The sequence below is a fragment of the Cnephaeus nilssonii genome (genome assembly GCF_951640355.1).
Source record: "Cnephaeus nilssonii genome assembly, chromosome: 11".
NCBI lineage: Eukaryota > Metazoa > Chordata > Mammalia > Chiroptera > Vespertilionidae > Cnephaeus > Cnephaeus nilssonii.
In genome coordinates, this window is record NC_137082.1 from 4,028,655 (window position 1) to 4,049,841 (window position 21,187).

At 57.8% G+C, this 21,187-nt stretch overlaps 1 protein-coding gene across 1 annotated transcript in view; it reads right to left on the minus strand.

Annotated features, from left to right (window-relative positions):
* Positions 1-245: 245 nt before the first annotated feature.
* The window catches only part of PHACTR3 (phosphatase and actin regulator 3), a gene marked incomplete at its 5' end in the record, with an annotated part of 160,218 nt that continues 139,276 nt past the window's right edge, over positions 246-21,187 (minus strand). Inside the window, 5 exons of the mRNA XM_079784633.1 lie at positions 246-415; positions 2,261-2,337; positions 3,836-3,976; positions 5,049-5,110; positions 9,609-9,664. Coding sequence (XP_079640759.1) covers positions 400-415; positions 2,261-2,337; positions 3,836-3,976; positions 5,049-5,110; positions 9,609-9,664 — 352 coding nt within the window. The 3' untranslated portion in view covers positions 246-399. The remainder of the gene's footprint in view (positions 416-2,260; positions 2,338-3,835; positions 3,977-5,048; positions 5,111-9,608; positions 9,665-21,187) is intronic.

Genomic DNA, 21,187 nt, shown 5'->3' on the forward strand with positions numbered 1-21,187 from the left:
CATGATCGGAATAAAAATGTCTTTTCAACATAACACAGAACGCCGCCGCGTCACACGCCCTCAGGCCCGAGGTCTGGAGTGGCGAGCCTGCACCTGCGTATCTCCGCCCTCTGTCCACCGCAGAACTGAAAACAAGGCTCAAAGGCAACCAACAGTTTTCTTCTGCAGAGTTACTCCGGGTCTCTGAGGACCCCACAGCTCACTCCTGGGACACCAGAGCGAAACCTGTCCGTGTCCGTGTCCGTGTCCGTGTCCGGAGAGCAGCGAGGGTGACCTCCCCTGCCTGCTCGCTCCTCCCGACACAGCGGGGAGTCTTGAGTTGAATTCAGGAGAGTCCCCTGATGAGTATCCAGTGTTGGTATCAAAAGTTAAACACAGATTCTTCTCAGAAGAAAATCTCTACGGCCTGTGGAATCTAGAAATTATTTTTAAAAGCACAATCATTTCAGGTCATACATTTTGAAGTTGAAATTGCCAAAACCTCCCACAAAGAAATCTTTTGCTATTTAAAATGTCTCTTTAGTCCAACCTGGAAAACCTGTTTTGGTTTAAGTGTATGAAGCACCTCAGGGGACCCCCCACCCCTCAGCCTCCCTCATACCCACAAAGGATTGATACCCCGATGTCTCAAGACTACCTTACACCTATTGGAAAGCGGCTCGCTAAATCCCGGATGTACTCAGAAAGGCCAGGACTGCAAATCAGAAGTAATGGGCTGAGGAGACCAGTTGCTGGAAATTACAGTGAGTTACAGTTTTACCTGCTTTTACAACTGGTAATGTGTTTGTGCTTTAATGCACTTAAGAAAACTTCATATGACTAAAAATATTGTTCAGACTTTTAAAAGTGGACTGTAAATCCTAAAATGCAGTTGTATAAAAATCTTAGAATTATTTCCTGATGTCCAAGTTTTGGGCTCACTCTCAAAATCTCATCATCTGAGACAGCTGTCAAGAACTTAGGAGAGAAAAAAACATCTCTTAGTCATTTCTTTTAATAAGTACGATGGGAAAATGTATTAAATATTTTACATTACCATACATAAAACATGTGGGAATTACATCCTTTAACACAGACTGAGCATTAAAAATAATTTTGAACGGTGACTGGAGACTTTCTTCCCTAAATGTTTTTGATTTCTGAATAATCGAAAACAAGATGATCCATTCCTTCCTAAATATACATCAGTCCTGGGGGAAACTTCAAAAAATTTAAACAGACTATCTACTTCCTCATTTTCTCCTGCCCTTGCAGCCTCCTCTTCTTCCCTCAATATCTTCATCATCAAGTGGCTGGTAGGACAGGATCGTATGGCACTGGTCTCAGTTCCACAGCTACACTGGATTACAGGGTAAACCTGCTAAATGACAGCACTGTGGCCACTCTGTGACAAATGGGGGGAGGAGGGGTACCCACTGTTCTAGTTTAAGGTGGCTTTCCTTCCTCCTTGCATCCAGGGCTTGAGCATCTTTAGACCAAGGGAGAGAGGACAAAACATCTGCTTGGAAGGGGAAGGCTTGTTGCTGAGGGATGAAGGCCATATGAGAACTTCAAAGGGGGACTGCATGTGGCGGCCACGGAACAGAAGGGGGTGCTGAGAGAACCCACAAGCAAAGAGAAGCCGATCTCCACTCTCCACCAAGAGACCCGCGTCATCTCAATGGACCACGTGGACAGAGCAGAGATGCGCCTCGCTGGGAGGTCCCGATTCTGGAAGAACCGGCCAGTGTGTTCCCACTGGAATGTACGTTCTGTGGGGATGGGCTGGCACACAGTAGGTACTCAAATATCTGCAGAGGAAGTAAGTGCCCTCTGAGCGGAGGGGGGGTGTGAGTTTGTGTAAAGATGTGACCATAAATGTGAATGAGATGGGAAGGGAACGGGAGGGTGTCGGCTCCCAGCGGATAGCCAGGGAGCTCTGTAAAGTGGAGTGTCAGGCATACCAGGAGGGTAAGTAAATATGTAAGCAAATTACTTTCATTGCCTGGAGACTAATTTCCTTACATGTACATTAACTACGTAGATTAGCCAATGGCCTTGCAATACTGTCCTACGTAACCACTCCTTTCACCAGCCCGGGGAGGAACCTGGGAGCGAACGCCCTTCCGAGCGGAGGAGCATTCTGACGGTTCCATCCAGTTCTCTGCAGATACTGACTTTGTTTACCTGAACACAGAGTTCTTTCTTTGTGGCATTTTCTTTCTTTTTTTTATGAATACCATGTTATAAAGTATGAACTTCACACAAATAGAAATCTGACCTTGTCAAATGCTTGCTCGATGCGTGTACCTCCATCTCGTTACTTTTGTATTCATTGAGTTCTTTACGAATCGCTGCCTGGAATGAAAAACAGCACATTGGTTCACAGGACAGTCAAGTTAGCATAGGCACTTGTGTCAGGGCTATGGATTAACCCCATTGCTAACAGTGCTGCCTTCTGGGATTTGGTTATGTGTTCCTAAGCAGAAAGGAAGAAACACCTTTTTGCTCAGATTTAGACTCTCACTCATCTTCACGGCCCTACCAAGCCAGTGCGGCCAGGACTGACTGAGCCCACACCTGCCGGGGCGCCCACACCTGCCGGGGCGCAGGGCACTGACGCAGCAGGAACCCCGTCCGTGGTGCGCCAAGTGCAGCTTCGGGAAACTTACGAAGGAGTCACTCTAATTCAGCGTGCACTGATGTCTTGTGTCATTTGAAATGGGACACGGTCATTGCCAGTGGGTGACACTGCCTCTCGCCTGGACCTCCTCCAGCGCCCAGGCCCACCCTCCCGGGCCAGGTGACCCAGGAGCAGCAGGCACGCCCGCCTCTGGGTGAGGACGGGCTCTGAGGGGAGGACTCCAGGGGGGCTGCTCCCACCTCCACAGTGGCTGTCAGACACTTTTCCCCGCCCCTTCAGGCCCCTGCGAGCTGATGGACCATGGGCAGCCAAGCATCGGTCCACGCGTGTCTGCATTTCTCCAAATAGGTGCAAACCCACTCGCATTCCCGCTCAGCACAGACAGGGGGAGGGACAGTTTGCAACCCCACAGGCTCCCTGGCTGCAGGCGCTCTTTCCAACCTCTTCTAAGGCTGCAGGAGTCAGAGGCAGGGGCGCGGCGGGCAGGCGGGCAGAGGGCAGGCACCGCCGGTCTGAAGGTCTGACTCCAGGCCAGCACTTTCCGAGCTCTGCTCGGGGGTAGTAGCACTGCCTCTTACAGGGTTCTTTTGGGGACTACGTGGAACGATAGCTGACAGGGGGTTCAATACAGGGCAGAGTCAGGGCTTGGTGGAGGCTCACTCACCTCACAGCCCCGGGACCTCCTTCCTCTCTTCCTGCCTCTCTGGCTGCGGCTCAGAGGGACCGACCAAGGCGGACCCAGAGCCACCTCTGCCTGTAGGTAAGCTCTCCTCCATGCCTCCTGGGCCTCTCCTCCCCCCTGCCCCCTGCAGCTGGCTTCCTGTAAGCCTGTCACCCAGCCCTGCCTACCTCTGATTCATCCCCAGACTCGGGTCTCTGCTCGCACATTCTTGACACTGGGACTGGAGGAGTCTCTGCTGTGGGCTGTCCAGGAGCCCGGTGCACAGGACAGCCCACAGCAGAGACTCCTCCCACTAGACACAGTAGCGCCCCCCACTGGTGGCACTAAAAATATCTCCAAACATTGCCAAATGTCCTGGGCCAAACGGTCCCCTAATTGAGAACACGGCCCTGATCCAGGTGCCTCTGTGAAGCCAACATCCGGTGAAGGCATAGCGTTATTTCACAGCTGACGGCCCACGGCAAGAACACACTCCCCGCAGGGCGCCGGTGCCCTTGCCCACAACTGCCCCCGACCAGTCCGGACAGTACCTTGTCCGCCGCCGACAACCTCGTCCAGGGCTTGTCCGCCCGTCTGTCGTAGTCCTGGGCTTTGGCCACTTCCACGTAATCACTGAACCGGATCAGGATTTTCCTGTCTCTCAGTTCATCCACGGTGGGTCTCTGATTAAGCTAAAATGAAAGGTCATCACCATGAGTACCTGTGCCAAACTCGCTTTCCTAAAGTACTTGGAACAAACAGCACATGTTCATAAGGGAACAGAAAACTCTGCCACTGAGAACTCTCACCCTAATGCAAACTATCTCTGAGGAGAAGGGTTTAGAATCGGTGGTCGCCAACCTTTCGGACCTCCTGGACCACCATGGGTCCGCGGACCACCGGTTGGTGACCGCTGGTTTAGATTATGCGTCTAACGGCCCAGCCCTCCCCTTGACGCATATGTCGTCGTCGTCGGAGGGGCTCACGCACCCTGTCACCTCCCAGCGTGCATATAGCACAGGCTCAGGGGTGGGTTGATGAATTTACGCATACATTTTAGGGCAGAAGTGGCTTCTTTTCAACTCTCATTAGATAAGCTTTTTAAAAAAGTTAAAGATAAAGTGCTAACTACAACTAGTATTCGTAAGTCAAGCTCAAGTTAGGGAAGGGTATTCTCTCCAAGCAGGACAAGATTTTATTATTGTTATTATTATTATTGTCACTATTAGGGAGCCCAGTGGAGGCAGCAGAAAGGAAACCGCCAGCACATGTGAATTTAGGGAGGATCTGGGTTCTAAAAGGCCCAGTGTGCAGAATTTACCAATATGGGCCTCAGCAAGCTTTAATCTAACGGAGTCCCACACCCAAGCCCTCAGGGCTGATGGAGTTTTCTGCTGTCAGGGGCTTCTACACAAATTCAAGGTTTCCAGAGAGTCTAAAGGTAACCCAAACCCTGACATCAGGTGTGCTTTCCTGGGCATCGTGTAAAAAGCCCCTTCAGCGAGGGAACGCCCGGCCCACGCCTGGCTCCCCGGAAGCAAAGGGACAGGCCATCCAGATGGTCCTGCCCGCAGGCCAGCCCTGGGTGAGGACGGCAGCACCAGCGGGCACGCATGCACTAGGCACCGTGTCTCCAGCGCCTGCTGAGTGCGTTCGCTGTGCCGGAAGCCGGCGCTCAGGACCACGCAGGGTCAGCGCCAGCCCAGCTCCCTCGCGCCACCGTTCACCGTCACATTCAGCAGACAGCGTGCTTAACTCCAGTACCTTCCTCGTCAGCCTCTGCTTGATCTCTCTTCTCTCCTCCTGCTCTGTCTGGTCGTTCCTTTCTGTGAAAGGTTGAAAACGGGAAAGAAGGGGAAGAACAGGTGAGACCCTCCTCTCCCCGTGGGCAGTGCACCTGGCTGTCCATCTCTGGCCGCGGATGGGCTCTCGTGGCCATCTGGCAGGTGACACCTGTCCACAGCGCACTTCGTTTTCTCCACGTTGCCGGTCACTGCTCAGGAGACCGTGGTCTCACCGACACACAGAACCGTGTGGGAGGGAAGCTCCGCCATGGTCCCCTCCCCCAGCCCCTGGTCACAGTAACTACACTGCTGCTGCTCTGGGCCGTCGGCAGGGCACACGGGCAGCAGCTCCCCTCCACCCCGCTCTCCGTGGGTAGCTTTACATCCACGGGGACAGGCGGCAAGCAGACAGCGTAGAGGGCTAAGTTATCTATAACACATTCACACACATGCATCAATGAATGAATACTAATAGAACTGGGATTGCTTTTTTTTTCTTTTCCATTTACTAGATAGACATACTTTTATTTTTAGCCAAGCAATATAAGCCGAGGAACACCCTCTTCAGAGTCTGGGCAACATATGCTTGCCTCGAATTTATATTTTCAAGGGTATTTCCAATGCAAACACACCCAGAACCAGCTGACTGCTGGCAGGAGCCGTAACTCTCACGCGACACTGCAACACCCCTCTTAAAGGGGCCGTCTCTCACCAAAATTGGCTCTGCTCCCCAGTGCGACTAAGCACTCAGCAGCGCTCACAGCTCCCCGTGAGAGCTAAAAATAGAGCGGATGCTGAGGTGTAGTGGAAACCTCTGCCTCGCCCTAGGATACGAGGTGATGGATGCCCTATTTCTGGCGCTCTGCTGCTAAATAAAGCCACAGCTCCTGGGCTCCTCTCAGCTCCTAGAAACGCCCCCAGGTTCCAGAAAGGGAACCCCGTGGCTTGCACGTAATATAATGTCACATGATCTGCCTTCCTTTAAAGCATTTCAAACATCATGCATTTGGGGAATTGGGTGGACAGAGATCTCATGTATTAGCCACTGGCTTATATGTTTTATTTTTTTATTTTTTAAAAGGAAGTATTGCGTGGCTGGCATGGCTCAGTGTTTGAGCATCGACCTATAAACCAGGAGGTCATGGTTTGATTCCTGGCCAGGGCACACACCCGGTTGCAGGCTTGATCCCATGTGGGGCGTTCAGGAGGCTGCCAATCAATGTTTCTCTCTCATCATTGATGTTTCTATCTCTATCCCTATCCCTTCATCTCTGAAATCAATATATATATATATATTAAAAGGAAGCGTCATCCTGCATTTGGGTGTTTTATAAAAGGGAATCCAAGAAATAAACCAGAAGAAACCACCTCTAATCAGAAAGCTGGTAACACAATTAGGGGGAAATGCAGGAGGATCACACGTAAGGCCAACCAGGAGGGGTTTCAATGACGAAGCCGCACTAATTGCCCAGGCGCGGACAAGCAGGACAGCCTCTGTCGGAAACTCCGAGACAAACTGGATCTTTCTTTGTCCAATTGTGAACGTGGTCGGCATTGTCACCAAGGTCTGCAGACACGTGCGTGGACCGAGCACTGCAGGCGCCAGGGGAGCGGGTCTGCGAGAGCGGCAGGGCCAGGGCTCAGCTGCCACCACCTCCGCGAAGCCCTTCCTTTCCCCGCCCCTTACGGCCCCTGCGAGCTGATCAACCACGGGCAACCAAGCATCGGTCCACGCACCTGTCTGCGTTCCTCCTGCCTGAGCTCTGCCTGAGCTCACTCAGCCAAGGGCTTGGGGGTCTCTGAGCTTACCCGAGGCGAGGGGCCCTGATCGGAGCCTCCATTCCCAGATTCTCCGGAAATAGCGCTGGGAGCGGAGACTCCCACGGGATAAGCTGGCAGGGCAGTGGTATCCCTCGTGGTGCGGCGGCGAGGGCGTGGGCAACAGACCTGGGTGAGAACTCGGGCTCCGTCCCTCCCCAGCACTCATGTTAAGGAGTCCTGCTTGCTACCCCGTGAGTTCTAGCTTCCTCCTGAAAGTGGGGACGGCGTGCAAGCCTCACAACTTTGCCGTGAAGATGGAACGAGGGAACGAAACCAGCGCCAAGTCCGCAGCCCGCACAGAGCGGGCCAAGGGCAGATCCAGGGTTCTCGGTGCCGCCTGTAGGGTGGGGCCACGGTGTCGCTGGCTCCCGTACCCTGAGGATGCAGGCAGAGCTCGGAGTGTTCCTGCCCTCAGTCCTGCAACCCTCCGAGGGGAGCCCATGCAACGGAGGTGCAGAACCTGCGCAGAAATGGCAGACAGAGCAGGAGCCCGGGAAGCCTGGGTCGGGCCTGTGACTGTGAGGCTCCTCCCTGACCAAGACCTGACTGCTCTCACCCTCCCGGAACAAAGAGTCCCCGCAGACAGCAGGGCGGCTCAGGGTGCGAGAGGCTCCGAGCTGCAGGCACAGGCGCTGCTTCCAGGGCGAGGAGGGACGGCACTGCCAAGGCCACACGCGGGAGACCCACGCCTTCCTTCCCTGCGCACAGAGGGTCGGCGCAGTCCGTCACCTCACCGGCTCTAGTCACTGAGCACCGACCCTCTTCGTGAGGCTGCCCGGTGACTGGCAAAGACCACACAGTCAGGAGCGCTGGCTGGTGGGCCCCGGACAGGCCGCCACCGCAGGGACAGGTCACCACGGCCGGTGACAAAGGCTCCATGGCCGTGGGCAGCAGACCCCTCTGAGTCTGGTCTTTAACTTGTGCCATTCACGTCTTGAACTGTTACTTCAGGACATCTGTGACTTATGAGCTTTATAGATGAGTGACTTACTTTTTAAAGATTCAAATACTTGGTAACCTGCCCTAGCTGGTTTTGCTCGGTGGAGAGAGCATCAGCCTGTGGACTGAGAGGTCCCGGGTTCGATTCCTGTCAAGGGCATGTACCTCCGTTGCAGTTTCCTCCCTGGCCTGGGACCTGGTCCGGGCGCGTGCAGGAGGCAACCAATGGATGTGTTTCTCTCACATCGGTGTTTCTCTCTGTCTTTCCCTCTCTCTTCCATTCTCTCTTCCATTCTCTCTAAAAATCAACGGAAAAATATCCTCAGGTCAGGATTTTTAAAAAAAATTGGTAACCTAATATTTTTTTAAAAATATTTTTATCGATTTCAGAGAGGAAGGGAGAGGAAGAGAGGTAGAAGCATCAGTGATGAGAGAGAATTATTGGTCAGCTGCCTCCTGCACACCCCACACTGGGGATGGAGCCTGTAACCCGGGCCTGTGCCCTGACCGGGAATCCAACCATGACCTCCTGGTTCACAGGTCGATGCTCAACCACTGTTGAGCCAAACCTAATATCTGACTCCTTCAGCTGGCCACGTGACTGAGCATGTTACCAACAAAAAGCTTTTCTGGTTTTTTAAAATATTTTTTTTATTGATTTCAGAGAGGAAGGGAGAGGGAGCGAGAGATAGAAACATCAGTGATGAGAGAGAATCCTTGATTGGCTGCCTCCTGCACGCCCCCCACTGGGGATCAAGCCCACAACCCGGGCCTGTGCCCTGACCAGAATCGAACCTGGGACCCTTTTTGGTCCACAGGCCGATGCTCTATCCACTGAGCCAAACTGGCTAGAGCATGAAAAGCTTTTCTGTATGTCCTCCCACGCAGCCTAGCACTCACAATAGAGAACGTAGTTGTCATGGCTTACGTTTAAAAAAATAAAACAAAGAAGTCTTAATGTTGAGGTTAAATGTTTCTAATTGTCTCTAAAGGAGCGGACTGACTGAGCAAAGGCCGGGCAGAAACCCAGGTGGGACTCAGGCCCCAGAGCCAGGCCCTGCGGCTGCTTTCTGACTGGAAGGCAGCGTGTAACTTTGTGAAAAGATGCTCACGGGTCAAAAACCAAACTCAGAGGATGTCTGCAGTGCTCACCACAGAGAGAGGAGGTGAAATGGAAACACTTAGAATCCAGGCCCAAGACGCCACTCTTGGCAGAAAATGCTTTGAGAAGGAAAGCCTGTGGAGCCGCGATGAAGACCTGGCTGAGAGCGCTTTCCGAAGGGTCCCCCCCTCGCAGTGACGAAACTGAGACGGCCGTGCACACCGTGCGGGACACGGCGATGGCATACGCCTCCCGGACCCGGACCCGGACCGGCGGGAGCCTGAAGCGCCCGGCTGCACGGCTGACTCTTCCTTTGAGCCGCGGGCTTGTGCCCCAGGTGTGACGGGGGCGTGTCCCGTGGGTTCCCACACGCGCTGCGCTGCCTGTGCGGTCTGTGGCCCTCACAAAGGAGCCCCATTCAAATCTGCCGGGACCCTGCCTGAAACCCAGGACCAATGGCCCCACCCAGGCACCTTCCGCTGTGCCAGCAGGCGCTCTCCCCGGATTTTAAGGGGGTGCTTCTGGGGACACCGACTCTCCCCGGGGCTCGCAATCTTCCCTGAGGACACAGAGGAGCTGGGCTGCGAGAAGGGGGGCACCAGGGGACAGCGCCCGCTGGTCCGGCCACGGCTCAGCACAGGTGCAGCGGCTGCTGGGGCGGGGGACTCGGCTACTCACGTTTCAAGATGTTTCTCCTCTCCAGCTCCTCCACAGCGGGTCTCTGGCTCAGCCGTCTGCGGAAAAACACCAGAATCACATTGTGCACCATAGCGGCCCCTGCGGAGTCCGCCTTCCACGGGGTCCTCGAGGTCGGAGGTGGCTGGTGCACCCCTCCAGATCGCTCCCCAAAAGCTGCAGGAGAGAAGGGGACCTCTGGTGGTGGCCTCTTGCCGGCAGGTCCAGTCAGACCTCCCCATGGGAGGGAGGTCCCCGCTGTCAAGGGCCGCTGGGGGGAGCGGGGGAGGCACAGGCGCCCCCTCTCCAAGGGAGGCTCCCCATGTCCAGATCCGCGCCCAGCCTGGCGGTCCTGAGGGCCCGGGAGGGACCCGCGATTGAGCCGCAAGCAGGGAGATCCGCGCAGGAAAGGCTGCCAGCCGCTGGGAGGGAGGGGCGCCCGCCTCAGCTTCTGCAGGAGCTGCGACCTCCCCTGGGTCCCGGACACCTGCGCCTGCCCCTCCGGGTGGCTCCTGCGCTCCTGCCGCCGAACCAGCCTCGCGCCAGCGTGACTGAGCGCGCCCCGCCTCCGCCTCCGCCGGGGAGCCCACAGCCCGGGGGAGGGCGCCGGCCCAGCGCCTGCGGGATCTCCCGGTGCGCAGCCCGCCCCACGCGCCCCGCCCCGACCAGTGTTTCTGCGACCGGAGGACACATTATTATTTCCTCTCAAGGGCTTCTCTTGGCGGGCTTGCAGGATGCAGCCCCCGAACACAAATAAATACAAGGCTTGTCAGGAGAAGGGGGCGTAATTAGCCGAAACCAATGCCAAGCTCCAACTGGTTCTGTAACTCCAATAACATTGTGCTTGGGCCACAGCCAGAGCCCCCAGGTCCGGATCTTTCAGCCACTGGGGCACAATGCTTTGCCCCAAACAGGATGCTGCCCCCAGAAATACTTGTCTGCTATTTATAACCCTGTCCCAGCACAAAGCCCAGGGCGTCCCCAGGGCACGCGTCTCCTCCCTCCACTCAAACAGGACAGTTTGCTGGGTGGCCCCTGGGGGCTGCGTGTAGCCTGGCTCAGTGGGTGGCTGCATGCACACCCTGACTTGATGGCTGAGGCGACAGGAACTGGCCCCCACAAGTCCAGATCTGTCAGGACCAGGAGCATGAAGCCTCGCTCAGTGGGTGGGGCTCCCTCAGCCTGCTCAGATTCCCCAAATGCCACTCACTCAGGCGCTCTGAGCATGACCGTGGAGCATGTGCCCAGTGCCAGGCACGGTCCCAAGCCCCAGGGCACAGGGAGGCCCACGAGCAGCCTGCCCTGCCCTTGGGAAGCTCACAGTCTACAGAAGGAGACAGACAAACGGAAAACAAGTGAATAAGAGTAATCCACAGAGCAGGCATGGGGGAGATGAAATGGGGGGTCTCAGGGGAGATCCTTACTGCTGGGACCCCACAAAGAGGAGGCGGTGGCCCTGGGAAGATCACCCCTCTAGACAGTGTCTCCTAACTGCGCATGTGCTGGGCTTGTCCTCAGGAGGAAGGAGGGTGGGCGATCAAGGCAGGCTTCACGGAAGAAGAGACGTCCACCAAGTTGCAGAGACTCTATAAGGACAGCCTGGTGCCTCCTGACTGCCAGTTGACCAGCAGGGGGCCCACAGGGACACCTGAGGAGGGAGGCCACATACTTCCTCAAACCTGAGACGCCCCCAAACATCTGTGGACGTGGCCACCAAAGAGCCTTTTCCTTGCTGGAAGCTTGTCTCCTTCAAGATGAGGAGCAATAATACCTCTTCCCAGAGGCAAGAACTGAAGGAGGTAACACATCAAAGGGTCCGTAACAGGTGCTTGGGAGTCGGCATTTTGTCTTGGGATATAGTGTCAAGAAAAGGTAACCTGTAAGTTGCCGGGGTCACGGACCAGAGTTCCCAGAAAGGCCTGTCATCCAATTCAGACATCTCAGAAAGGATGGGTCCTGCCCCTCAGAGCAGGTTGGGCTGGCTGCTGGGCCCCTCCAGGCCGAGGTGTGTGTGTGTGTGGGGGGGGTCCCAGGCTGAGAGCAGGCCTCAGGGCACCTGTGAGGGAGCTAGAAGGGGCATCTTCTGGGTGGCTGCAGCCGCAGGTGCTCAGTGGTGAGCAGAGGGAGCCCGGGAGCCCAGGGCTGGCTGGGGGAGAGGACCCGAGCCCTCCAGGTGAGTTCCTTCAGGTCAGCGGGAAGGGAAGGGACCAGCATGAAGGGAATCAAGCAAGTCCAGAGCTCCCAGCTACACTCACCGCCCCAGGAGGACCACCCTGAACCTGGGACCCGCTTCACGGAGCTGCAATGGGGTAAGGCAACCTTCCTCCATCGGGAGTCTTGTGAGCACTGGTGACAGGCCTGGCCAGGGGGGCGGGGGGTGGCAGAGGAGCTGCCCAGGCCTGCCCTCAGGGCGCGCAGGATTGGGGGTTGGGGAAGACACACTGTCTCTATTGTCACACAAGCAACCATGCATCTCAGTGGGGACCAGGCCAGGAGGAGGAATCCAACAGGGCATGTGGGGTAGGAGAGACTGAGAAAAGAAAGGAAGGTAGAGAGGCACCTGCCGTCTCTCAGCCTGGGCCCACCTGAGCGCACCGAAGAGGTGGAGATGCAGGGGCTAGGGACCGGCGCCTTGCAGACTGGCCTGGGACTTGAACAGGAGGTACAGGTATGGAGCACCTGGAGAAGGGCAGGGTAAGGGGTGACATGTGTGGGGGGCAGTCATCTGGAGACATGAGACCCCCAGTGGCTCACTAGGCCCCCCTTGCCTCTCCTCTGCTCAGATTTTGAGTGAAGCCCACTCTGTACCTGACCCTCCATCGCGAGGATGGAGGAGAAGACCTGGGAGGTGAATGGGGACGAAGGAGACCCGGGAGGTGACCAAGGATGGAGGAGAGGAACTGGGAGGTGACCGAGGATGGAGGAGAGGATGGGAGGCGACTGAGGATGGAGGAGACCCGGGAGGTGACTGTGGATGGAGGAGACCCGGGAGGTGACGGAGAATGGAGGAGAGGACGGGAGGTGACCGAGGATGGAGGTGACCGGGGATGGAGGAGAGGACGGGAGGTGACCGAGGATGGAGGTGACCGGGGATGGAGGAGACCCGGCGGTGACCAGGGATGGAGGAGACCCGGAGGTGACCGAGGATGGAGGAGACCCGGTAGGAGACAGAGGACAGAGAAGAGGATGGGAGGAGACCGGGGATGGAGGAGAACCGGGAGGTGACTGAGGATGGAGGAGAGGACGGGAGGTGACTGGGGATGGAGGAGAGGACGGGAGGTGACTGGGGATGGAAGTGACCAGACATGGAGGAGACCCGGAGGTGACTGGGGATGGAGGAGACCCAGAAGGTGACCGGGGATGGAGGAGAGGACCCGAAAGGTGACCAGGGATGGAGGAGAGGATGGGAAGTAACTGGGGATGGAGGAGAGAATGGGAGGTGACCGGGGATGGAGGAGAGGACTCGGGAGGTGACTGAGGACGAAGGAGACCCGGGAGGTGACCGAGGATGGAGGAGACCCGGGAGGTGACTGTGGATGGAGGAGACCCAGAAGGTGACCGAGGATGGAGGAGACCCGGGTGGTGACTGAGAATGGAGGAGACCCCGAGGTGACCGGGGATGGAGGAGAGGACGGGATGTGACCAAGGATGGAGGAGACCCAGGAGGTGACTGAGGTTGGAGGAGAGGACCCGGAAGGTGACTGAGGATGGAGGAGAGGACCCGGGAGGTGACTGAGGATGGAGGAGAGGACCCAGGAGGTGACCAAGGATGGAGGAGAGGACCCAGAAGGTGACTGAGGATGGAGGAGAGGACCCGGGAGGTGACTAACGATGAAGGAGAGGACCCGGGAGGTGACCGAGGATGGAGGAGAGGACCCGGGAGGTGACCGAGGATGGAGGAGAGGACCCGGGAGGTGACCGAGGATGGAGGAGAGGACCCGGGAGGTGACCGAGGATGGAGGAGAGGACCTGGGAGGTGACCGACGATGGAGGAGAGGACCCAGAAGGTGACTGAGGATGGAGGAGAGGACCCAGAAGGTGACTGAGGATGGAGGAGAGGACCCGGAGGTGACTGAGGATGGAGGAGAGGACCTGGGAGGTGACCGACGATGGAGGAGAGGACCCAGAAGGTGACCAAGGATGGAGGAGAGGACCCAGAAGGTGACTGAGGATGGAGGAGAGGACCCGGAGGTGACTGAGGATGGAGGAGAGGACCCGGGAGGTGACCAAGGATGGAGGAGAGGACCCGGGAGGTGACTAACAATGAAGGAGAGGACCCGGGAGGTGACCGAGGATGGAGGAGAGGACACAAGAGGTGACCGAGGATGGAGGAGAGGACCCGGGAGGTGACTAACAATGAAGGAGAGGACCCGGGAAGTGACTGAGGATGGAGGAGAGGACCCGGGAGGTGACTGAGGATGGAGGAGAGGACCTGGGAGGTGTCCGAGGATGAAGAGAGGACCCCTGACAGCTGGGTGGCCGGGACCTTGGAGTGGGTTTCCGGAGAATAGACGATGCGCTGTCCCATCCACATTTCTCAGGCTGTCAAATCTCCCTGGGACCAGCACTGAGGCCACCCAGGGGCACTGAGTCCAAATTTGAGTCCCAGCCCTGCCATCTGTCTGGGGGAGGGGAGGGGGTCACCCAGGATAACAGCTCCCATATCTGAGCCTCCCATCCCCTGGCCCATTAGCCCAGGGGCACTGAGGGGTCCAGAACATGAAAGCAGGAGCGCGTAGTTCCACTGCCCACGCTGGGCCCAGCCCGGGCCTCCCCCACTGGGTGCACGCGCCCCCTCCCCACGTCCTCCTGGGCGGAGGCCACGGCAGCGGGGAGCCGGGCCCAGCAGCAGCTCGCACACAGGCAGACCGCCTTCCTGGAGAGCGGAGCCTCAGAGCAACAGACAGCCCCACTCCCACGGCCTGGAGTCACCAGGGAGCCTGCCTGGGAAGGGGTTCCCCAGGGGGCTGCGTCACTCCATTCAACAGTGATTCCTCCTGCCAGACACAAGCCGTGCTGAGTGCAGGGTTCAGAGAAGGGGTCCCCTGGGGCACTGTCAGGGCCAGCAGGTAACCAGGGGCGAGTGGGCAGGCCTGGGAGATGGCGGAAGGGTGGCGGGGAAGAGGGACAACCCATTCGGCCTCCTCAGGTCCGCCAAGGCCAAGGGATGCTGCCCCAACCCTGAACTCTGGGGTAGACACCTCACCTGCTCTGGGACACCCCTTCTCTCACCACCAACTGTGGGCTTCCTGACACCCAGGAAGTGAGATACTCACAGGCCTGGGCTCTCCCCTGCTGGCCTGAGGGCCCGCCTCCTAGGCGGGCACACTGCAGGCGGGGCAGCGCTGGGCTCTGGGGTGGGCCGCAGCCCTCCCCTGCCAGGGCAGCAGTCTATCTGTGTGCCCAGAAGCAGGAGACCACGGTCCCCTTGCAGGTTGGTGGCGAGAATGGCAGGATGGATGCACGTGGAACCCCGTGGCACAGCACCACCACACCCGAGCACGGAGCCCTGGCGCCCAGCCTCGTCTCTCTGCTGGGGTTGGCCCCAGTGTGCAGGCCGTCAGCGGGTCACGCAGGCCGAAAGGCTGGCCCTGCGGGAGGGCGGCCAGCCGCGGGCTCTCAGGACAGACATGTGCCTACGTGTCAGAGGTACTTCCTATTCTCAGTCCGGTGGAGAGAGGGAATTTCACTTGCCACTCTGGCCCGCCCCACCCCTCCCTGCCTGCTCCATGCCCCGCCCCCTCCCATCCCGCCCTGCCCAAGCCCAGTTTGAAAGGCGGAAGGCAGGTGTGGGAGTTCCAGAGCACTGGGGGGTGAAGGAGAGGAGCCAGACGCCTGAGTAACCGTCACAGACCATGGGTGAGGCAGGGAGGGGCAGTGCTGGAGAAAGCCCTTCCAGGGGCCAGGAGAGGCGGCGGGGCTGCAGGGGGAGCTCGCACAGGAAGGGCCCATGGGGTCCCCAATGCCCTGCTTGGCCTCCTCTGGGCCCAGCTGCCAGCCCAGCCCAGAACCAAGACACCGGCCCCACGATGGCCTGGGCCGGGCTGCTGCCCTCTGGCCCGCTGGGCAGGAACTCAGGGAGGTCCTGGCTCACACGGACCGGGGGCCTGGGCAGAAAACCTGCTGAATGCCCAGGCCCGGCTGCCCCTCTGCTGCCGGGCTCCCCCTCCCTCTCCCACTTCCTCCCACCATGGCTTCTTTTGGTCACACTGCATGCCAAGCTTACTCCTCCCTCAGAGCTTCTACCTGTGCTGTTCCCTCTCTAGACTTCCCCATGGCTCAGCCTAAACATCTCCTCCTCCAGGAAGCCTGCCCTGACTGCTCAGCTGAAGTAGCCAACTGCTCTCTGCACTATTCGCTCTCAGTGCATATTTTCTGTTTTGTGGCCTTTGTGGCCGCCGGGGTCCAGCCTTTCCCGACGGCCCAGCCCCAGGATCCCGGACCTGCCTAGCCGGTCCCTCAGCAGCCTAAGCCCACACCTTACGATAATCTCTAGTTCATCTCCTGCTGGTTCTGTCTCTCTGCTGTCTGACCGACACAGCCTCCTTCTCTCAAGTTACCGCTGCTCACTCAGCTTCAGGTTAACCAACGCCCAGTCCGCATGGAACACCAGCCCCCCCGCCCATGCGCCCCCCAGCAGCCCCTGCCCGCCTGGGCTCCCAGGAGGCAGCACGGGTCCACTGTTCCCTGGCCTGCTTGTGCCTATGGTCAGGTGAGTTCATTCAGCCTCTGCATGTCCATTCAAGGGGAACTGAGTGGAAGGCCCTGGAGCCAGTCAAGGCAAGAAGCTAGAATACTCTGTCGGCCTGTGTGGGAGGAAAGTGTGTGGGAGCCAGGAAACCGTACAACTCGGAAGGTGCTGTGTAGGTGGCTTCCGCGTGTCCTTAAAGTCTCCCTTGTCTCCAAGAGCCGCCCCTAGAAGCCGTAGACGATGCCCCCCTTATCTCACACGAGGACACCCCGCATGAGACATGCTGGATTCCAGCTCGGAGGGTGCAAGTCAGGTGTTCAGAGCATGAGCACATCATGTTTGTGATTTCTCCTTTCATCCGCTCCCGGGCCCACGAGGGAGGTCTGCCCGCCTCCCGAGGGGACTGTGGCCCCCTCCAGGTGACAGGCCACTCGGCAGCAGGGGCGAGTCAGCTAGTGCCTCGTGGATGTTCCCACTCGTGTCAGCGTTGGAGCGGTTGCAAGCACCACAGTTTGTAACAGCGGCTGCCTCTGGGTGGAGGGTGTGGAGGGTGGGGGTGAGATTACGGTTTCATTTTCACCAGGTATATCTGTCCCTTATTCTGATCTTAAAACGTAAAACAACAAGGAAGCACCCACTGCCTGTGCCCTGGCACTGAGACCATGTGGTTGGCGGTGCACACACTCATGGAGCGCCCGCGAGTACCCGGCCCTGCCTCCCTCCCTCCCTCGCTGCCCACGGCCCCGGCCTCCGCCCCTCCTCGGTCACTGCATCCCCACCTCCAAGCTTTTGCTCAGGTGGCCCCCCACCAGGCCTTCCCCGCCCTTCCCCTCCTGCCTGGGCCAGGTCTCCTGGGCAGAGGCCCTGCCCCACGGGCTCCACTCTCTGCCCATCACCTCGGGAAGCCTGACAGCCCCCTGCGGGCCAAGAAGCTCCTCCACGGGGTCTCCCATGGTGCCTGTCCCACCTCAGCAAGTCTGGGGGCAATGGTGGGGTGGGGTCCAGTCCAGTGCCTGAGGCACAAGGCAGAGGCCCAACAACGCGGGTAAGCAAGAGCATCCTGGACAAAAGATACCGCGGCACAGAAAGACACAAACTCCGATCTGTCCCGGATTTTAAAGAAACAGCATCACCTACCCACCAACGCCTGCGGACATGGACCCCCTCCAGCCCAGCGAGGGGGGTTGGTAACCTCCTGAGGCCCCAGTAGCGCCCGTGCCCAGGGCCTGTTAGAAGCACTCCCTGTGTCCCCGACCACATGCCCCGAACCTGTGCACGTCACCTGCCCGTGTTCACCTTGGCCTCCTCCCTGTGCCTGTCCTGAAGGCCGTGCCCACGTCCACTTGGTTCCTCCTCCTTCCCCAGGATCTGATACTGACAGTGGCACACAGAGGCTGCTCAGAAGTGTCTGTCCTTGAGCGGAAATGTCGTGGCGGAAGTCATCCCTGAGGAGGGGACAGCCTAGCTGTCCACATCATCAAGGACCCTCAGAGTTACCCTCTCCCCCTCTTCCTCAGCTTGCCACCACGGCCACGCGGCCCGGCCCAGCACTAGACAGCAGGTGTGTGGGGCACAGGACAATTCCCCGTGTGGCCTCGATCACACTGCTTTGGAGATGGCTGCAACCCGACAAGGAATGTGTCTCGCTCGCGCGTGCACCTGTTTGCTCGCTCCTTCCTTGCTCCTTCGATGTGCTTAGCCAACACAGTTGACCTGCACTCCTGCCGTAGCAGAGCTGCTGGCTTCCAGCCCAACCGCCATTCTCCCGAAGCAGCATCAGAAAGCTGACTTTTTAGTGGACCCTCTTTGCCAGCGAAGATGGTCACATGATGAAGTTGTGACCCAGGGGCTGCAGGTAAAGGTGTGCTGAGTAGCTTCTGGGGTCCTTCCTGAAGAGCTGTCTTGGCTGGGATGTATGCACTTTTGGGACTTGAACGTGATACCTGGTGCTCCTGCAGCCATCCTGGACCATAGAGGCTACATGAGCAGGAAGCTAAAGGAGCCTGGGTCCTCAGGGACTGTGGAACCACCAGGCCAGGCCTGACTGTCTACAACTATTTCAGGAAGCAGGGTGGTTCCAGGTCTGGCATCCAGAGCCAGCTAGCCAGCTGGGTCCAAGCTCAGTCCATTACCTACCAGCTGTGTGACTTGGAACCTCTTAGCTACCCTCTCTGAGCATTTACATCTCAGACTTGAGTGAATGCAGGCGCAGCACAGTCCCTGGCATGGAACGTGAGTTAGCAAATGTTAGCGAACTGTCGTTGCACTAGCATTGCTACGACTGCCGCTCACACAGCATGAGCCCTGTCCGGGTAAGGCAGGCCGGTACAGTCAGTCCCTGCAACAGCCAAGCTCAGGCAGGCCAGGTGACTCCTCGGGGCTCACTCAGTCCTCGCTTCCGCCGGGCGACCTCAAACCCAGCAGGCCACCTGCTCCCCGGGTCAGGAGTCATGTTTATGGACACTGACGGGAGATGGATGTGGTCTTGCATTTTCTTACAAAACATACTGTACCTTCCTGGACAGATTCCCAAGCACCTGAGGAAAAGCAACAGCAGCTGACCCAGGGGTGACTCAAAGGACTCGGCGTGTTCCACATCACCAAACAAGGGAGCCGAGCCTGCCCTGCAGGGGCCACAGCCCACCCGCACTCTCCCTCCTGGACACCCTCAGTGCTGCGCCAGCGCCAAGGCTTGTGCTTATGTGCTCCAAGGCTTAGGTTTTGTCAAACCTTTCCCATTCAGGAGCCGTTTCCTGTTGCTTAGCTACCTACACCGAAAGGCAGAAGGTGCCCTAGCCGGTGCTCAATGGTTAGAGCATCAGCCCGTGGACTGAAGGGTCCCGAGTTTGATTCCAGTCAAGGGCACATACCTCGGTTGCAGGTTCGATCTCTGGTCCTGGTCAGGGCATATGCAGGGAGGCAACCAATCAATGCGTCTCTCACACATTGATGTTTCTCTCTCTCTGTCTCTCTCCCTCCCTTCCACTCTCTAAAGACCAATGGAAAAAAAATCCTTGGGTGAGGATTAACAAAAATCTATCTAATAACAGGATAATATGCAAATAAGTTGGGACACTATCACGTAACGACCTATCCGCAGGCTGCGTCCCCGCCCCCTGCTCAGGCAGCTGCAAGGCCCGGGGTAGGTAGGATAGGATACAATAGGAGGGGATAAGAAAGGAGAGGGAGAGGAAGGCAGGCCTGCAGGCAGACAGGCCAAGAGGAGAAACAGAAATACAGAAATGGAACAAGAAAAAGATGCAGGAATGAAAAAGGGAAGGAAACGTGGGGCTGCACGTGGGAGGGGGTGGCGACCACAGAGGGGCAGAACAGGTGTGCCCGGCGAGGGGCGGGATGCAGGCAGCGTGGAGCGGGGATCCCCATCCAGACTCGGGAGGAGGGCAGTGGCCCCCAGCGCGGGCTGTTGGCGTGGAGGCGCCCACAGGTCCTGGGACGGAGGGGTGGATGGTCTGAGGCCTTCCAGGCAGAGGCGCTCCTGCTTCGCGGCAGCAGCACCCAGGCTGCACGGGCCTCGGCCACCCTCGATGGGCTGGGCACCCTGTGCTGGGAGGGGAGGCACAGCCTAGCTGGGGTGGGGTTGGACACTAGGAGGGTACTGCTTTCGTCCTCGAGGGCTGGACCCCAAAGACACTGGCCAGGGTTAGGTTGGTGGCCCGTTAACTGTACTTTGTTGACTAGAAGTTGGGATGTCCTGGGCAGGGAATGGGAGGAGGACGGTGGTGGGGAGGCCGGGGAAGGGGGGTGGCGAAGGCCTGGCCGGGGCTGGGCCCTGGGCTGGGGATTAACGCCCCCCGAACGGAAGCTTTAATATCAAAGTGCGTTCAGGTGGGCTGGAAGCAGATCCTAGAGAGGAAAGGTTTAAAAGAGAAACCAGTGAACATGGTGGGGGGTGGGGGGAGGGGGTGTAATAATAGGGAAGGAGGGAGGGAGGCAGGGTTCAGGCTCACAAGGGAAATGTAAAAAGGAGGGTGGGAGGAGTAAGAAGGAGACAGACACGGGGAATGAAGGGAGAGAAGGGAGGAGGGAGGGAGGGAGAGGGGCCGCGGGGGGTTCAAAGGGAGGGAGGGAAAGAAAGCAGGAAAGAGGAGGATGCTAAAATGGGGCGAGGCCAGGAAAATAGTTAAATAAAAAGAAGAAACAGAATGTGAGAGTGAGGGGAGTTTAAAAGGAGGAGTTAGTAAGAAAATTAAGTACATGGTAATTTTTTAAAAATGTAGTCGGACATCTCCTGAGGGCTCCTGTACTGTGAAAGGACGCAGGCTTAGCTGAGCCCCGCCCCCCTCATGCACGAATTTTGTGCACCGGGCCTCTAGTAAATAAATAAAAGTAGAAGGTGTACGAGCCACAGTTCACATTCAGGACCGCGCTGGCCTCACCTGTCTTCCTCCAGGACAGGGGTCATGTCACTGTCCCCACAACCTCACAGAGCCCACACATAGCCCCGTCCCACCCTCCCCACTACCTCCCACGGGCCCACACACAGCCCCGTCCCACCCTCCCCACAACCTCCCACGGGCCCACACACAGCCCCGTCCCACCCTCCCCAATACCTCCCATGGGCCCGCCCCTGACCCACCCTCCCCACCACATTGCACAGGGCCCTCGGGTTCCTTCGAGTTTTGAAGTAAATCCTTGAAAGTGCCTTAACAATCAGGGCCTTCTTGACCTTGAAGGCTGTGCAATATTTGAGGGCATGTTTCTCACCACAGCAGCAGCGGGCAGGTGGTGTCGAGTCAGGGTCTGGGAGGGTTTATCTGGACAGAACAGACCTGACCTCCTTGGGCCCCGAGGTTTTGTAGTGGAGAGACCGAATCGCTAGCCACTCACTGGACGCCCTGAGGGCTTGGGAAGCAAGTGGGGTAAAATGTGC